Raw genomic sequence first — 16331 nt, 5'->3', positions numbered from 1 at the left:
TATAAATACACAGAAACAGAGAATCAAGACAAAATTCCATTGACTGAGAAGGTTTTGGAGGGAAGGCTGGAGCTTTCAAACAACATCTATACATATAGCCCAAATATCAGCTTTAATTAAGTCGATTTCTAACTATGGAGCTCTCAAGAGAAAAGTTCTTTTAAAATCTTTTACTACCAGATTTCAGTGAGGACAAACTCCGCCTTTTGAATCCTTTTACTAGAGGTAACCTTCTATGTGAAATCAATAAGCCTTAACTAAGGGGATGTCTTAAACAGGGATGCAGGAGGTGTCTCCAAAGAGATGGTAAACGATTTATAAGATCTAGAATATCCCCCAGGCCAGCTGCTGTGGCTCATACCTGTAATCCCAGCACTTTGGGAGGCTGAGGCAGGTGGATAACCTGAGGTCAAGAGTTCAAGACCAGCCTTACCAACATGGCAGAACCCCGTCTCCACTGAAAATACAAAAATTAGCCGTGAGGCACAGTGGCACACACCTGTGATGCCGCTACTCGGGAGGCTGAGGCAGGAGAACTGCTTGAACCCGGGAGGCCAAGGTTGCGGAGAGCCAAGATTGTGCCACTGCACTCCAGCCTGGGTGACAGAGAGAGACTCCATCTCAAAAAAAAAAAAAAAGAAAAAAAAAAATCTAGAATATCTCCAAAGGTGTAGTTCAGAGAAAAAATTCAAGATAAGAAATGAGAAGCTGTGCATGGAAAGGAAAAGAATCAATAAATGGCAAAAGTTCCACAAGTATTAAACCAAAAAGGACTTGCTCCCAAAGCCTAGAATTGAACCCAAGCCACCCACCACTGTGGGAGGGCAAAGCCTTTGCAACTGACCTGCAGTACAAGGTGACTGCTGTTGTCTTTCCCAGAAGGAGTCTAGAGCATTTTCAAGCTTGCAAAGGATTTTAACTGCTCAAGAGAATTTTCTAAGACTAACCACGTCATTATTATGCATCCTTCTCTTAATTTAACCTTTTTCTTTCATTGAGGTAATCAGTTCCAATAGTGACTCAATCTAAGAAACCTATTAAGGTCTAGATGGTAATTTTCCAGGTTTTTTTTTTTTTCCTTTCTTTTTACATTAGAAGCAAAAGGTATCTAGGGTAGAAGAGGCATCTCCATGATCCCCAAGAATTCACTCTCAGAAATGGGCTTAAGATAGCAAAAGATGACAAAAGCCCTATAAAGATGGAACCTTTTCAGACAAAACTCACCCAAGGCTTGACAAATATTTGGGATGAAGAATGTGCTGACTCATCTCAGACTCCCAGCACTTTCAGACTGGGTGCCTGACATGAACTTGAAAATTCTTGTTCTCTGGATGGTGGAGACCAAGAGAGAGTATCCCCACATGGTCACAAAGTCATGCTTTCAAGGATGTAAAACAAGATTAGAGGGAAGCCTCATTTAGTTTTTGTTTCAGAGACCCACAGCAAAGTTTATAACTGACCCATCGAGAAGTACACCAGAATCATTGCAACCTCAGAGTAACCTCTCACAGGTCCTTTTTCTTATTAATCAACAGTGATTTTTACCATTCACTTATCTGATTTGCTCAGAGGAGAGAGGCCAGAAGCCTCACCGGTAGGAAATTCTTACCTTTTGTCAGCACGGTGGGTTTCTGATTTCCCTTTCCCTGAGCGGCCCTGGCAGTGTTGCTCACCGCACCATAGTCACAAAGGAAAATTACTTTTGTGTGTTTCATGGAACCATAGGCAAAAACCTCTCGACTTTGTCAGATGTCACCCAATAGGCTGTACGGGGGAGCGAGGGAGAGGGGCGAGAGACCACCAAATTAACATTCTTTATCTCAACCTGGTGAAACACATATAACAAAACAGACAGTAGTCACTTTGCTCAGCACCTAATACTGACTTGTCAAGGCTCAAACTTTTTCCAGTGCGTCCCTGTCATCTTTGATCCACTCAACGTAGGGAGCGATGACCTCTGACTGGGAATTCATTGGGTGACGTCTGGACAACGTGAAGAGCAGACAGTCACCCCAGGTCAAACCTGTTGAACTTCCTTCACTGCTCAGCGAATGTGATCAAATAAGGAAGGTTCTCCAAGTTAGGTCTGCTGGACTTCCATCACCAATTCCTTTAGAGATCCCCTCTAGATGTACAAACACACACATACAACAAAGACAAGATGGACAGAAGGTCTTCCAAACCAAGATTCCTAAGCAGGAATTCCAAGAGTATGCTTTTCAAAGTAACCTATTCTCTGAGAAATCTCCCTGAAATCTTCCTTATTGAGGAGAAGTCTCCCCAACCAAGACTCTTCATACTAATTAGGGAGAGCCAATCGAGATCCCCGAAGGGGCCAAACTTAGATCCCTTAAGAAGCCAAACCAATTAGTAGAAGGAAGGAGGCATTGGCACCACCTAGAATACCCACCAGACCAGTTTAGAGATGTCTTTACAGGAACAATTTCTCTACTGCAATTAAATCCATGCACCATGGGCCAACAGTGTGTTGCTGGTAGAGATAGTGCCAGCGTCAGCCCCCAGTCCAGGAGAACTATGCAGCCACTTGGGCTGGCCTCTGGATCTGTTGCTGGTGGGGGACTGCCAAACCGTGGGCAGGTAGCCACAAGGGTGATCCCAGACAAGCCTCCAAATTTGTAACCATCCAGGGGTTCTTCCTGCCCACTGCATAAAGACAGACCATGGTATTGTAGTAGAGAAAAAGTTCAATAGACACAAGGTCAGCCACCCCATGTGGGAGTTGGAGTTCATACTCAAATCATCTCCTTTAAAGCTTGTAGGTTAGGGGTTTTTTAAAGGCAGTTTGGAGGAAGGGGTGGGGTGGCCAGGTAACAGGTACTTGCGGCTGATTAGGTGGGGCAGAAATCATAGGGGGTTGAAGCTGTCCTCCTGGGGCCAAATCGCTTCCGGATGGGGCTACAGGAGTGGGTTGTCAGTCCAGGTGGAGCCAAGGGTGTCAGACATGCAAAAAACCTGGAAAGATATCTCAAAATGCCAGTGTACAATAGTGGTGTTATTTGCAATTGGGAAAGTTTCATTTCTTGTAACCTCCAGAATAATGTCTGCGCCTTAGCAGGACTCAAACTCCTCTCCTCGTTTCAGCCTGATGGCTTCCTTTTAGCTTTACAAAAGCAGTTGAGTTTTGGGCAAGGCCTATTATCATTTAAACTGTAGCCTGGGCCACCAAGACTGTGTCCACCCTGCAAGCACAGAGCCTCACCCTCACCACTCCACCGCCCATCCACACCCGCCGCCGGTTCACCATGGATGATGATATTGCTGCGCTTGTCATCAACAACAGCTCCAGCATGTGCAAGGTCTGCTTCGCGGGCAACAATGCCCTGGGCTGTCTTCCCCTCCATCATACGGCACCCGAGGCACCAGGGCGTGATGAAGGGCATGAGTCAGAAGGACTCCTATGTGGGCGACAAGGCTCAGAGCAAGAGAGGTATCGTGACCCTGAAGTACCACGTCAAGCATGGCATCGTCACCAACTGGGATGACATGGAGAAGATCTGGCACCACACCTTCTACAACAAGCTGCATGTGGCTCCCGAGGAGCACCCTGTGCTGCTGACTGAGACCCCCCTGAATCCAAGGCCAACCACAAGAAGATGACCCAGATCATGTTTGAGACCTTCAACATCCCAGCCATGTATGTGGCCATCCAGGCCATGCTGTCCCTGTACACCTCTGGCCGTACCACTGGCATCGTGATGGACTCCAGTGATGGGGTCACCCACACTGTGCCCATCTACAAGGGTTATGCTTTCCCCCATGCCATCCTGTGTCTGGACATGACTGGCCGGGACCTTACTGACTACCTCATGAAGATCCTCACCGAGCACAGCTACAGCTTTACCACCATGGCCGAGTGGGAAATCGTGTGTGACACCAAGGAGAAGCTATGCTATGTTGCCCAGGACTTTGAGCAGGAGATGGCCATGACGGCCTCCAGTCCTCCCTGGAGAAGGGCTATGAGCTGTCCAATGGCTAGGTCATCACCATTGGCAATGAGCTCTCCCACTGCCCTGAGGCGCTCTTCCAGCCTTCCTTTCTGGGCATGGAATGCTGTGACATCCACAAAACTACCTTCATGAAATGTGACATGGACATCCGCAAAGACCTGTATGCCAACACAGTTTTGTTTGGCGGCAACAACATGTACTCTGGCACTGCCAACAGGATGCAGAAGGAGAGCATCACTCTGGTGCCCAGCATGATGAAGATCAAGATCATTGCTCCTCCCGAGAGCGCAAATACTTCATGTGGATGGGCGGCTCTATATTGGCCTTGCTGTCCACCTTCCAGCAGATGTGGATCAGCAAGCAGGAGTGCGGTGAGTCCGGCCTCTCCATCGTTCACCACAAATGCTTCTAGGCGGAGTGTTACTTAGTTGCGTTACACCCTTTCTTGACAAAACCTGACTTGTGCAGAAAACAAGATGAGATTGGCATGGCTTTATTTGTTTTTTTGTTTTTGGTGGTGATTTTTTTTTTTTTTTTGGCTAGACTCAGGATTTAAAAACTGGAACAGTGAAAGTGACAGCAGTCGGCTGGAGCGAGCATCCCCCAAAGTTCTACAATGTGGCCAAGGACTTTGATTGTACATTGTTCTTTTTTCTAATAGTCATTCCAAATATTGTGAAATGCATTGCTACAGGAAGTCCCCTGCCCTCCTAAAAGTCACCCCACTTCTCTCTAAGGAGAATGGCCCAGTCCTCTCCCAAGTCCACACAGGGGAGGTAATAGCATTGCTTTCATGTAAATTATGTAATGCAAAATTTTTAAATCTTCGCCTTAATACTTTTTTGTTTTACTTTGAATGATCAGCCTTCGTGGCCCCCCTTTTTTGTCCCCCAACTTGAGATGTACGAAGGCTTTTGGTCACCCTTGGAGTGGGTGGAGGCAGCCAGGGCTTACCTGTACACTGACTTGAGACCAGTTGAATAAAATTGCACACCTTAAAAAAAAAAACAAAAATACTGTAGCCTAAATGTCTTCCAAAGTTAGCTTGGCCCCATATCCCAGGAATAATTAAGGGAAAGGCAAGATGGGTTTTGGGTTAGCTTAGTTCACTGTTATGATGTTCTCACTAATACAACTTTTGCAAAGGTGATTTCAGTATCATAGAAGGGCCCATGTAGTAAAAGAAATAAAAATCAGTCTTGAATAATATGAACCCTTCTGCTAGATTGTCTAACGTCAACTTGTTGTTTGGCCTTGCTGCTTCTGCGTCTTGTTCCTCATTGTCTGGCACTGGTTTGGAAGCACTCATCTCCATCGAGTTGTCTTCTGTTCATTCCTCTGGTATGGTGTCTGTTAGCTCTCTTGAATTTCTGCAAGATCCGTATCTTTTTTTTTTTTTTTTTTGAGATGGAGTCTTGTTCTGTCGCCCAGGCCGGAATGCAGTGGCGCGATCTCGGCAAGCTCCGCCTCCTGGGTTCATGCCATTCTCCTGCCTCAGCCTCCCCAGCAGCTGGGACTACAGGCGCACGCCGCCATGCCTGGCTAATTTTTTTGTATTTTTAGTAGAGACAGGATTTCACTGTGTTAGCCAGGATGGTCTCGATCTCCTGACCTCGTGATCTGCCTGCCTTGGCCTCCCAAGTTGCAAGATCCGTATCTGGAAAGCCTTCATCCACCTTTTTTTTTTTTTTTTTTTTGCCGTATTTACAAACTCTTTCATGATTTCCTTGATTGGCTCTGTTGTTAAATTCTGTGCGCAACATCTGGACACAGTTTTCTCCAGCAGGAAGTTATTGTTTCAGGCTTGATGGCTTTTGTGGCTTTTTCTATAACAGCAATGGCATCTTCTATGGGGTGATTCTTCAGACTGTCATGATGTTCTCTCCACTGGGGTTCTTTTCCATAGCACTGACAATCATTTTTAAAGAATATTGTGTTTAATGGTCCTTATGGCACCCTGATCTAGAGGCTGAGTTAGAGATGTGTTTAGGGGCAATTAGACCACTTCAGCACTCTCAGTGTTAAACTCATAGGGTTCTGGGTGGCCAGGGGCATTGTCCAACATAAGAACTTTAAAAGGCAATCACTTACTGGCAAGGTACTTCTTGATTTTAGAAATAAAGCATGGGTGGGGCCAGGCGTGGTGGCTGATGCCTGTAATCCCAGCACTTTAGGAGGCCAAGGTGGGCAGATCATGATGTTAGGAGTTCGAGACCAGCCTGGCCAACATAGTGAAAACCCGTATGTACTAAAAATACAAAAATTAGCCAGGCGTGGTGACAGGTGCCTGTAGTCCCAGCTACTTGAGAGGCTGAGGCAGGAGAATCCTTGAACCTGGGAGTTGGAGGTTGCAGTGAGCCTCCTGGGTGACCCAGCAAGACTCTGTCTCAAAAAAAAAAAAAAAAAAAAAAAAGCATGGGTAGATTCAATCCAGAAAAATAGTTTTTGTTTTTCAGGCTTTCTTATTGTACAATCAGAAGATTTGCAGGGGTGGTGTTTATCTTTTTTCCTTCAAGGTCCAGAGGTTAGCAGCTCTACATATAGGGGTAGTTCTGATCTAATCCTGACTGCATTTACACGAAACAGTGGAGTTAGCTTATCCCTTCCTGCCTTAAATCTTGGTGCTTGCTCCTCTTCCTTACTAATAAATGTACATTGTGGTGTCTTTTTCCACAATAGGGTACTTTCATCTGCAATAAAAACCTGTTCAGGCAGGTATCTTTTGTCCTCTATGATTTTCTTGATCGTGTCTAAGAACTTGTGTATTGCCTCTGGGTCAGCAAAAGCTGTCATCTTGATATTTTTTAAGCTATAACTCTTTCTAAAATTATCAAACCATCCTTTCTTAGCATTAAATTCTCCAGCTTTAGATCCTTTACCCTCCGTTTGCTTTAAGTTGTCATATAATGACTTCATTTAAAAAATAGTAATATTAGAGTCTATAGTTAGAGCTTTCTTACAGCAACCCTGTACCCACATAAGAGCTGCATTTTCATTATGACATTTAAAAGGTATTCTGCAAAAGTGCATGGTTTTCACACCTAGTGGCTTTGCTGCAGTGACAGCTTCACAAATTTCCTTTTCTTATTTTACAACAGTCCTCATGGTGGATTCATTGATCTTGAAATGATGGGTAACCACAGCTACTTAATCTATGGTCTATATCAAGCCATTCAAGTTTTTCTTGTAATGTCTTAACTTCTCTCTACTTTCCTTGAGAGCATTTCCAGCATCACTAGTGGTACTCCATGTGGGTCCCACGATATTATTCAGGGTTTGCTGTATCACACTAACCATGATGAAAAATACATGAGAAGCTTTAGACATCAGTTTCATTTGTTATCTTTTTGTCTTTTTGTTTTATTAGAGACAGAGTCTCACTCTGTCACCCTGACTGGAGTCCTTGGTGCAGTCATAGCTCACTGCAGCCTCAACACCTGGGCTTGAGGGATCCCCCTGCCTTAGCCTCCCAAGAAATTAGTTGTTTTGTTTTTTTTTTTTTTTTGAGATGGAGTCTCGCTTTGTTGCCCAGGCTGTAGTGCAGTGGCGTGTTCTCGGCTCACTTCAAGCTCTGCCTCCCAGGTTCATGCCATTCTCCTGCCTCAGCCTCCCAAGTAGCTGGGACTACAGGTGCCCGCCACCAGGCCCAGCTAATTTTTTTTTTTTTTTTTTTTTTTTTTTTGTATTTTTAGTAGAGACAGGGTTTCACTGTGTTAGCCAGGATGGTCTCGAAAAGAGAGTAGTTTTTAACTGAGATACGCTGTTTATTGGAGAGCGGAACTGCTCGTGCAGAGATGATTAAGTTGGCAGGGTGTTTGAAGTACATACTTGCAGCACTTGAACTCTGGGCAATAGCAACAGGAAGTGGCTACAAAACTATTACAGTAGTACAGTAGGTACTACAGCTAGTTTTATGCAGTTATAATCATAACTATATTATGTTATAACTATATTAAGTGTTATTTAAACTATATTAATATGTCATAAGTATATTATATACAAACAAATGTATTTAATACTATATATTTGTTAACATTTCTCTGGGCTGCGAATGTCACCTTGTATGCTTTGTAAGTGTGTAAGTTTTTATATATTTTAACTTATAGTAGATTTGTGTGTATTTTACAGTACTAAATGATAAAATATACTGTCTACATTTTTTTGTTTGTTTTGAGATGGGTCTTACTATGTTGCTCAGGTTAGTCTCTCAAACTACTAGGCTCAATTGATCCTCTTCAGTGGTTTGACCATTGAAGCAGAAACAGTAGTAATGATAAAATATACTATCTACATTTTTTTGTTTGTTTGTTTGTTTTGAGATGGGTCTTACTATGTTGCTCAGGTTAGTCTCTCGAACTGCTGGGCTCAGTTGATCCTCCTGCCTCTGCCTCCCCAGTAGCTGGGATTACAAATGCACACTACTGTGCCATGCATCCACATATATTTTATGTATTCATGACATGCCTAACTTTTTCTTATTTTCCATATTTCTAGGCTACACAGTTTTGTCTCTTTAAGTTTTTCAAATTGTTGCAAATTTCCAAAAACTTTACCCAGATATTATATTGGAAAAAATTGGCATTTAAGTAGACCTTCAGTTCAAACCCATGTTGTTGGTTAGCTGAATATATTTCACAATATCACAGACGTATATATCTTTGCCAAAATTATATTTCCATAATTAAGTGATGAATAACAAAGTGTTTTATCCTTGGCAAGAGACGAATAAATATTTGAATACTGTTTTATAAAAAACAAATATAAATTTGGGGCTCCATGGAAAATCTTCCCAAGGTATATTTCTGGACTTTTTGCCATTCTCTTCTTATTTCTCTGTATCATTTCCCACAGATGTAGCCATTTGCATCTACTTCTATTTCTGAGTCTTACTGAATTATCCATGTTCTTCTCCCATTTTTTCACCAGTAATTCTATCTATACACTTCAATGTCATATTCCTATGTCCCTTTCACTGCGAAACTCCCTATCACACAGATCCCACGATTGCCCTCCTCTGCTTCCCAGCACTTGGTTTCTGCTTCATCAGTAACACTTTTTTTTTTTTTTAAAGCTAGATGTATTCATTTTGATCTCCCTCACAAGTCTCTGAGTTCTGTTGTGTTTGTTTCTTGTCTAGGAAGCAGCTTTATTCAGAGTAGTTGTTCATTAACTAGGCAAAGTAATATCATTTGAGGATGCTAAACCTGGGCTTATCCAGGAGTAAACTTTTGTCCTTATAGTAGTACCTTATCCTAATTGTAGTAACATTAAAAGTTAGAGAGGAAAAGCCATGGGTCTGAGTATTTCATATTATAAATGTTTTACTCTCAGTCTTGTTGCTGCTATTCTATTTGGCCAGTAGTAAAAAAAATCCTTACCTTTCCAAAAACAGAAAAATATTAAAGGTAGGGTCACTATCTGTTTCTGGCAGTCATGCTCTGTACTTAATTGTCATTTTTGGTCTTTGTAAACCAGGGGAAGGCAAGGACATAGCCATATGCCTTGTGGCTTTTTCATGACTATGTATATATGAGTTAAAGTATTATTTTTCACTGTCTTAACATTTTTAACAATGAAAGTAAATACTTGTGATAAAAATTCAAACAATAAGGGCTGGGTGTGGTGGCTTATGCCTGTAATCCCAGCACTTTGGGTGGCCAAGGTGGACAGATTGCTAAGTCAGGAGTTCGAGACCAGCCTGACCTACATGGTGAAACCCTGTCTCTACTGAAAGTACAAAAATTAGCCGGGCATGGTGGCACATGCCTGTAATCCCAGCTACTCAGGAGGCTGAGGCAGGAGAATCACTTGAACCCGGGAGGCGGAGGTTGCAGTGAGCTGAGATCACGCCACTGTACTCCAGCCTAGGCTGGCAACAGAGTGGGACTCTGTCTCAAAAAAATAAAGAAAAATGAAAAAATTCAAACAGTGTAAAGATATACAGAGTAAAAAGTAAAAGTTCTTCATACTCTTAATATTCCTGCTTCTTCACAGAAATCTTCAGTACTGCATACTTGATTTGAGTATTTTCTTTCTTTTTTCTATACATGTTCATTTAGCTGTAGATCCGAATTTTTAGAAACATAACTGTATGTATAGTGACCTTTTTTTTTTTTTTTTTTTTTTTTTTTTGAGACGGAATTTTGCTCTTGTTGCCCAGGCTGGAGAGTAGTGACACGATCTCAGCTCACTGCAACCTCTGCCTGCTGGGTTCAAGCCATTCTCCTGCCTCAGCCTCCTGAGTAGCTGGGATTACAGGCATCCGCCACCATGCCTGGCTAATTTTTTGTGTTTTTAGTAGAGTTAGGGTTTCACCATATTGGCCAGGCTGGTCTCAAACTCCTGACCTTAGGTGTTAGGTCCACCTTGGCCTCCCAAAGTGTTGGCATTACAGGCGTGAGCCACCACGCCCAGACTGAATTTTTTTTTCACTTAACAATGTATCTTGGAGAACTCTGTTACATATTTTGCTGTGTCCCATTTTTAACTGCTGTATTCATACTCCAGACAGATGTCTTAGTCAAACAGAAAAATCTAATTCATGTAGGCAGCAAAGTACTTCATGACATCAAGGAATACCTTCTCTGGTGCTGACGGATATTAATGCCTGACATATGGGGATAGTTAGCACAGAATCTTACCATTGACTTATTTGTGTGAATAAGTCTTGTTTTTTTTGTTGTTGTTGTTGTTTTGTGGTTTTTGTTTTCTGTGGTTTTTTTTGAGATAGTGTCTTACTTAACTTTGACCCACAGTGGAGTGCTGTGGCACAGTTTTAGATCAGTGCAATCTTGAATTCCTGGGTTCAAGCAATCATTCTACCTCAGCCTCCTAAGTAGCTGGGATTACAGGTGCTTGCCACCATTCCTGGCTGATTTTTTAGATTTTTTTGTAGAGATGAGGTCTGGTTATGTTGCTCAGGCTAGTCTCAAACTCTTGGCCTTAAGCAGTCCTCCCACCTCAGCCTCCCAGTGTGCTGGGATTATAGATGTGAGCCACAGCATCTGTCCTGTCCTGTCCTGTTCTATTTTTAAAATGTTTGTTAGGCCAGGTGCAGTGGCTCACGCCTGTAATCCCAACACTTTGGGAGGCCGAGGTGGGCGGATCATAAGGTCAGGAGATCGAGACCATCCTGGCCAACATGGTGAAACCCCGTCTCTACTAAAATACAAAAAATTAGTCAGGCGTGGTGGTGCATGCCTGTAGACCCAGCTACTCAGGAGGCTGAGGCCAGGGAATGACTTGAACCCGTGAGGCGGAGCTTGCAGTGAGCTGAGATCACGCCACTGCATTCCAACCTGGCGACAGCCAGACTGTCTCAAAATAAAATAAAATAAAATGTTTGTCTCTTTCAGGGTAAAAAACATTTTCTTTCAATTGCCTGGCACATAGTTGAGAATACATTTGTCAAATTAATGAATGATCAAAAGACTGTTGAAAGTTAAGTTCTGGACTAAATAATACAAAGTCCTTGTAATGAATACAAAGTATCTATGATGATATCTATAATATGTCTCAGGGTATTTGTTAATGAGTTAATTATTTTCCTTGGTCAAGGAGATATTGAAATATTGAAGTTTAATTTTTTTTTCTGTTTTTGTTTAGTAAACCTTCATTGCTGAATTACCATTATTTTTGGAAATTTCATTTGCTAATCATAAGATGAATTATTCTTTTATTTCCAGCATCCAGTTTTGGATGAACCAATAGCAGAAGCTGTCTGTATTATAGCTGATATGGATAAATGGACTGTTCAAGTGGCCAGTAGCCAGAGACGAGCGACAGATAATAAATTGGGAAAGGAAGTATTGGTTTCCAGTCTTGTTTCCAATCTGCTTCATTCCACACTTCAGCTTTATAAGCATAACTTGTCTCCAAATTTTGTAAGTATGTGTAACGACATTTGCATTACTTTAAGCACTGCTTAAAGCTTTCATCATTGTTTTTCTGAAAAAAAGCTGTTAGGGACTGAATGTGTCATTACTGAACTCATATATTGAAGCCCTAATTCCCAGTGTGACAGTATTTGGAGACAGGGTCTTTGGGAGGTATCTAAGGTAAGATGAGGTCTTGAGGGTGGGGTGCTCATGATGGTATTACTGGCCTAAGAAGATGAGGAAGAGAGAGAAAGCTCTTTCTCTCTCCACCATGTGAGGACACAGTGAGAAAACGACTGTCTGCCAGCAGGAAGAGAGCCCTTACCAGAACCCAACCATGCTTGCACCTTGGTCTTGTATTTCTAGCTTCCAGAACTGTGAGAAAATAAATATCTGGGGTTTTTTGTTTGTTTGAGACAGTGTCTTAATCCCATCACCTGGGCTGGAGCTCAGCAGTGCGATCTTGGCTCCTTGCAGCCTCGACTTCTTGGGCTCAGGTGATCCTCCTGCCTTAGCCTGCTGAGTAGCAGGAACTACAGGCACGTGCTACCACGCCTGACTAATATTTTGTATTTTTTTAGTAGAGATGGCATTTTGCCCCATTGCCCAGACTGGTCTCAGACTCCTGAGCTCAAGTGTTCCTTCTGCCCCAGCCTCCCAAAGTGCTGAGATTACAGGCATGAGCCACCATACCCAGCTATATATCTGTTTTTTTTTTTTTTTAATCCACACAGTCTATGATACTTTGTTATGGCAGCCCAAGCTAAGACAGAAGGGGATGTGTACATGTCTGTATGTTCTGATTTCAGCAGCCAAAATTTTTGATCATGTGTAGTATAGTCATGCAACATGTCCCAACTTTGTGTAGAATGCGAGTACATTCTGGATCCTCATTGTCATGTCAGGACTTTTACTGATCTCTTTGTAATACTGGTAACCTCTTACTAGTAAAAGACCCCATTTCTAACTTTCAAGGTTATTTCTTTCACTCATTAGGAGAACTATAACATAGCATAGTTAAAAAGCTCTGTAGTTCAAGATGATAAAGGATATCTATGACAAACCCATAGCCAGCATCACACTAAGTGGTGGAAGACTGAAAATATTTCCCTAAGATTAGGAAAAAGACAATGATACCCACTTTGACTACTTCTGTTCAACATGCTACTGAGAGTTTTAGCCAGAGCAATCAGGCAAGAAAAATACAAAAGACTTCAAAATTGGAAAAGAGGAAATAAAATTATCTCTGTTTGCAGATGACATGATTTTCTCGTACATAGAAAACATAAAGATTCCACAAAAAACTGGTAGAGCTAATAAGCAAATTAAGCAGATTTGCATAATACAAAACACATAAAAATAAGTTGCATTTATATATACTTATTTGAACAATGAACACTCTGAAAAGGAAATTAAGAAAACAATTCCACTTACAATAGCACCAAAAAGAATAAATTACTTAGGAATAAATTTAGGGAGACAAAAGACTCACTTGTACACTATAAGGTACAAAACATTATTGATAGAAATTAAGGACATATGTAAATGAAGGCACTTCCCATGCTCTTGGATTGAAAGAATTAGTATTATTAGGATGCCATTACTATTCAAAGTTATCTACAGATTAAATGTAATCCCTATCAAAATCCAATTGATATTTTTTGCAGAGATAGAAAAACCCATCTTAAAATACATTAAGAATCTCAAGAGACCCCAAAGAGATAAAACAATCTTGAAAAACAACAGTGTTGGTAGATTTCATATTTCTTGATTTGAAAACTTACTACAAAGCTACAGTAATCAAAATATTGTGCTACTGGCATAAGGACAGGCATACAGACCAGTGAAGCAGAATGGAGATCCTAAAAGTTAACCCTCACATGTAAGTTTAATTAATTTTCAACAAAGGTGCCAAGACCATTCAACAGGGAAAGGAGTCTTTTCAACAAAAGATGCTGGGAAAACTGGATAGCCACATGCAAAAGAATTATGCCATATACAGAAATGAACTCCAAATGGATCAAAGATTTAAGAGCTAAAACTGTAAAACTTACAAGAAAACCTGGGGGATAATCTTTTTGACATTGGATATGGCAGTGACTTCTTGAATTTGAAACCAAAAGCATAGGTAACAAAAGTAAAAAAATAGATAAATTGGACTTCATCAAATTAAAAACTTTTATTAGCTATCACAGAGTGAAAAGACAACCTATAAAATAGAAAATATTTGCAAATCATATATCGCAAAAGGGATTGATACTCAGAATATATAAATAACTCCTACAACTCAACAGAAAGCAAACAATTGAATTAAAAAATGGCAAAGGTCTTGAATAGACATTTTGCCAAAGAAAATATACAAATGGCCAATAAGCACATGAAAATATGCGCAACATCATTAGGCATTAGGGAAATGCAAATAAAACCACAGTGAGCTGTCATTCAATACCTGTAAGGATGACTATGATAAAAAGAATTCACAACAAATAGTAAGTATTGACCAAGATGTGGCGACCTTGGAACCCTCATGCATTGTTGATGGTAATGTAAAGTGGTGCGGGAGCTGTGGGAAAAGTTTGGCTGTTCCTCAAAAAGTTTAACATTGTATTACCATATGATCTATTAATTCCACTTCTGTGTTTATACTAAAAACAATTAAAACCAGGGATTCAGGCAGTATACTGTTGCTCATAGAAACATTATTCTCAATAGCCAAACATTAGAAATAACCCAAGCGTCCATCAGCAAATGAATGGATAAACAAAATTTGGTATAATACATGTAATGCAATATTTACTCAGCCATGAAAAGGGCTGAAATTCTAATACATGCTACAACATGGATGAACCTCATAAGCATTATGCTAAGCGAAATAAACTAGACACAAAAGGACAAATATTGTATGATTCCACTTATATGAGGTACCACAAATAGGCAGATTCATAGAGACTGAAACTAAAATAGTGGTTACCAGGAGCTGCGGGAAAAAAGAGAATAAGGAGTTATTGTTTAATGAGTACAGAGTTTTTGTTTGAGATGATGAGTACAGAGTTTTTGAGATGATGAAATGTTCTAGAAATGAATGGTGATGATAGTTGCACAACACTGAATGCTCTTAGGACTATGGAATTATATACTGTGAAGTGGTTAATATAGTAAATTATATTACATATTTTATATCTACATATATTTTGCAGTTGAAATTTTCTTATGGCATTATCAGCCTAAAGCATTGTGAAAAAAACATACGCTATAAAACCACAACCATTTGGTTATGTTTTTCCAGTAATAAAGTGGATTTTTATTAGGAGCTTTTAATAGCTGATTTTCATTGGAAAGGAACACTTTGCAAGAATTTAATGTTTAGCGCCTGAAACTTCTGTTTTTTTCCTCAAATATGTTTAGCATCAATTCACATGATAAATCACCTATTTTAGTAAATTGAACAAGTTAATTGACATTAAACAAAATGTATGTGTTTTAGGTTTTTGTTGTTTTTTTTTTTTTAACTTTTGTCGCCCAGGCTGAATTGCAGTAGTAGTCATGGCTCAATGCACCCTCAAAACCCTGGGCTCAAGCAGTCCTCCTGCCTTAACCTCCTGAGTAGCTAAGACTACAGGCACATATCACCATGCTCGGCTAATTCTTTTTTTTTTTTTTTGTATAGACAGAGTCTCACTATGTTGCCCAGGTTGGTCTCGAACTCCTGCCCTCAGATGATCCTCCTGCTTCCACCTCCCAGAGTGTTGTGATTACAAGTGTGAACCACAATGCCCAGATGTGTTTTAATTTTCAGTCTTTCAGCTTAGAAATTGGGGAACTACATAGCATTCTTTATGAACCTTTGCAAACTGTTTTTTATTCTCCACAGGAGAATACATCCTTTCCTGTGTAAATACATTTGAAAAGTATTAATTTGTAAAAATTTTACATTTATCAAATTTGGAATAAAAACATAGTGAAAGCAGTTTTAGAATGGATAGTAGTGATGGTTGCACAACATTTTGACTGTACTTAGTGCCACTGAAGTATACTTAAAAATGGTTTTGGGGCTGGACACGGTGGCTCACACTTGTAATCCCAGCACTTTGGAGGCTGAGGTGGGTGGATCACCTGAGGTCAGGAGTTTGAGACCAGCCTGGCCAACGTAGTGAAACCCTGTCTCTATTAAAAATACAAAAGAAATTAGCCGGGTGTGGTGTGCATGGCTGTAGTCCCAGCTACTCAGGAGGCTGAGGCAGAAGAATCGCTTGAACCTGGGAGGTGGACGTTGCGGTGAGCTGAGAGCATGCCATTGCACTCAAGCCTGGGTGACAGAGCGAGACTCTGTCTCAAAAACAAAAAACAAACAACAATGGTTAAAAGGGCAAATTGTATGTGTATTTTTAGCACAGTTAAAAAAAAATTGATGCTGTAGAAGGTAATCTTTGATATGAGCTAGAAAAAGGTTCACTTCCCTCTTTAGCTAAAACTACATACTTTAAAA

General features: G+C 40.8%; 1 protein-coding gene and 1 pseudogene across 3 annotated transcripts in view; both read left to right on the top strand.

The window, feature by feature from the left end:
• FNIP1 (folliculin interacting protein 1) overlaps nt 1-16331 on the top strand; it is a 160421-nt gene that overhangs the window by 138401 nt on the left and 5689 nt on the right. For both annotated transcript variants that reach the window (XM_015140715.3, XM_015140713.3), the window contains one exon: nt 11654-11851. In XM_015140715.3, the coding sequence (XP_014996201.1) occupies nt 11654-11851 (198 nt within the window). The remainder of the gene's footprint in view (nt 1-11653; nt 11852-16331) is intronic.
• Nucleotides 3117-4982, top strand: LOC106998939 (actin, cytoplasmic 1 pseudogene; annotated as a pseudogene). The gene has a single exon (XR_001445521.3). The product of XR_001445521.3 is annotated as an actin, cytoplasmic 1 pseudogene (transcript).

Source organism: Macaca mulatta, chromosome 6 (genome assembly GCF_049350105.2).
Source record: "Macaca mulatta isolate MMU2019108-1 chromosome 6, T2T-MMU8v2.0, whole genome shotgun sequence".
NCBI lineage: Eukaryota > Metazoa > Chordata > Mammalia > Primates > Cercopithecidae > Macaca > Macaca mulatta.
The sequence above is the reverse complement of the archived record's forward strand: the minus strand, read 5'-3'. Positions and strand labels throughout refer to the sequence as shown.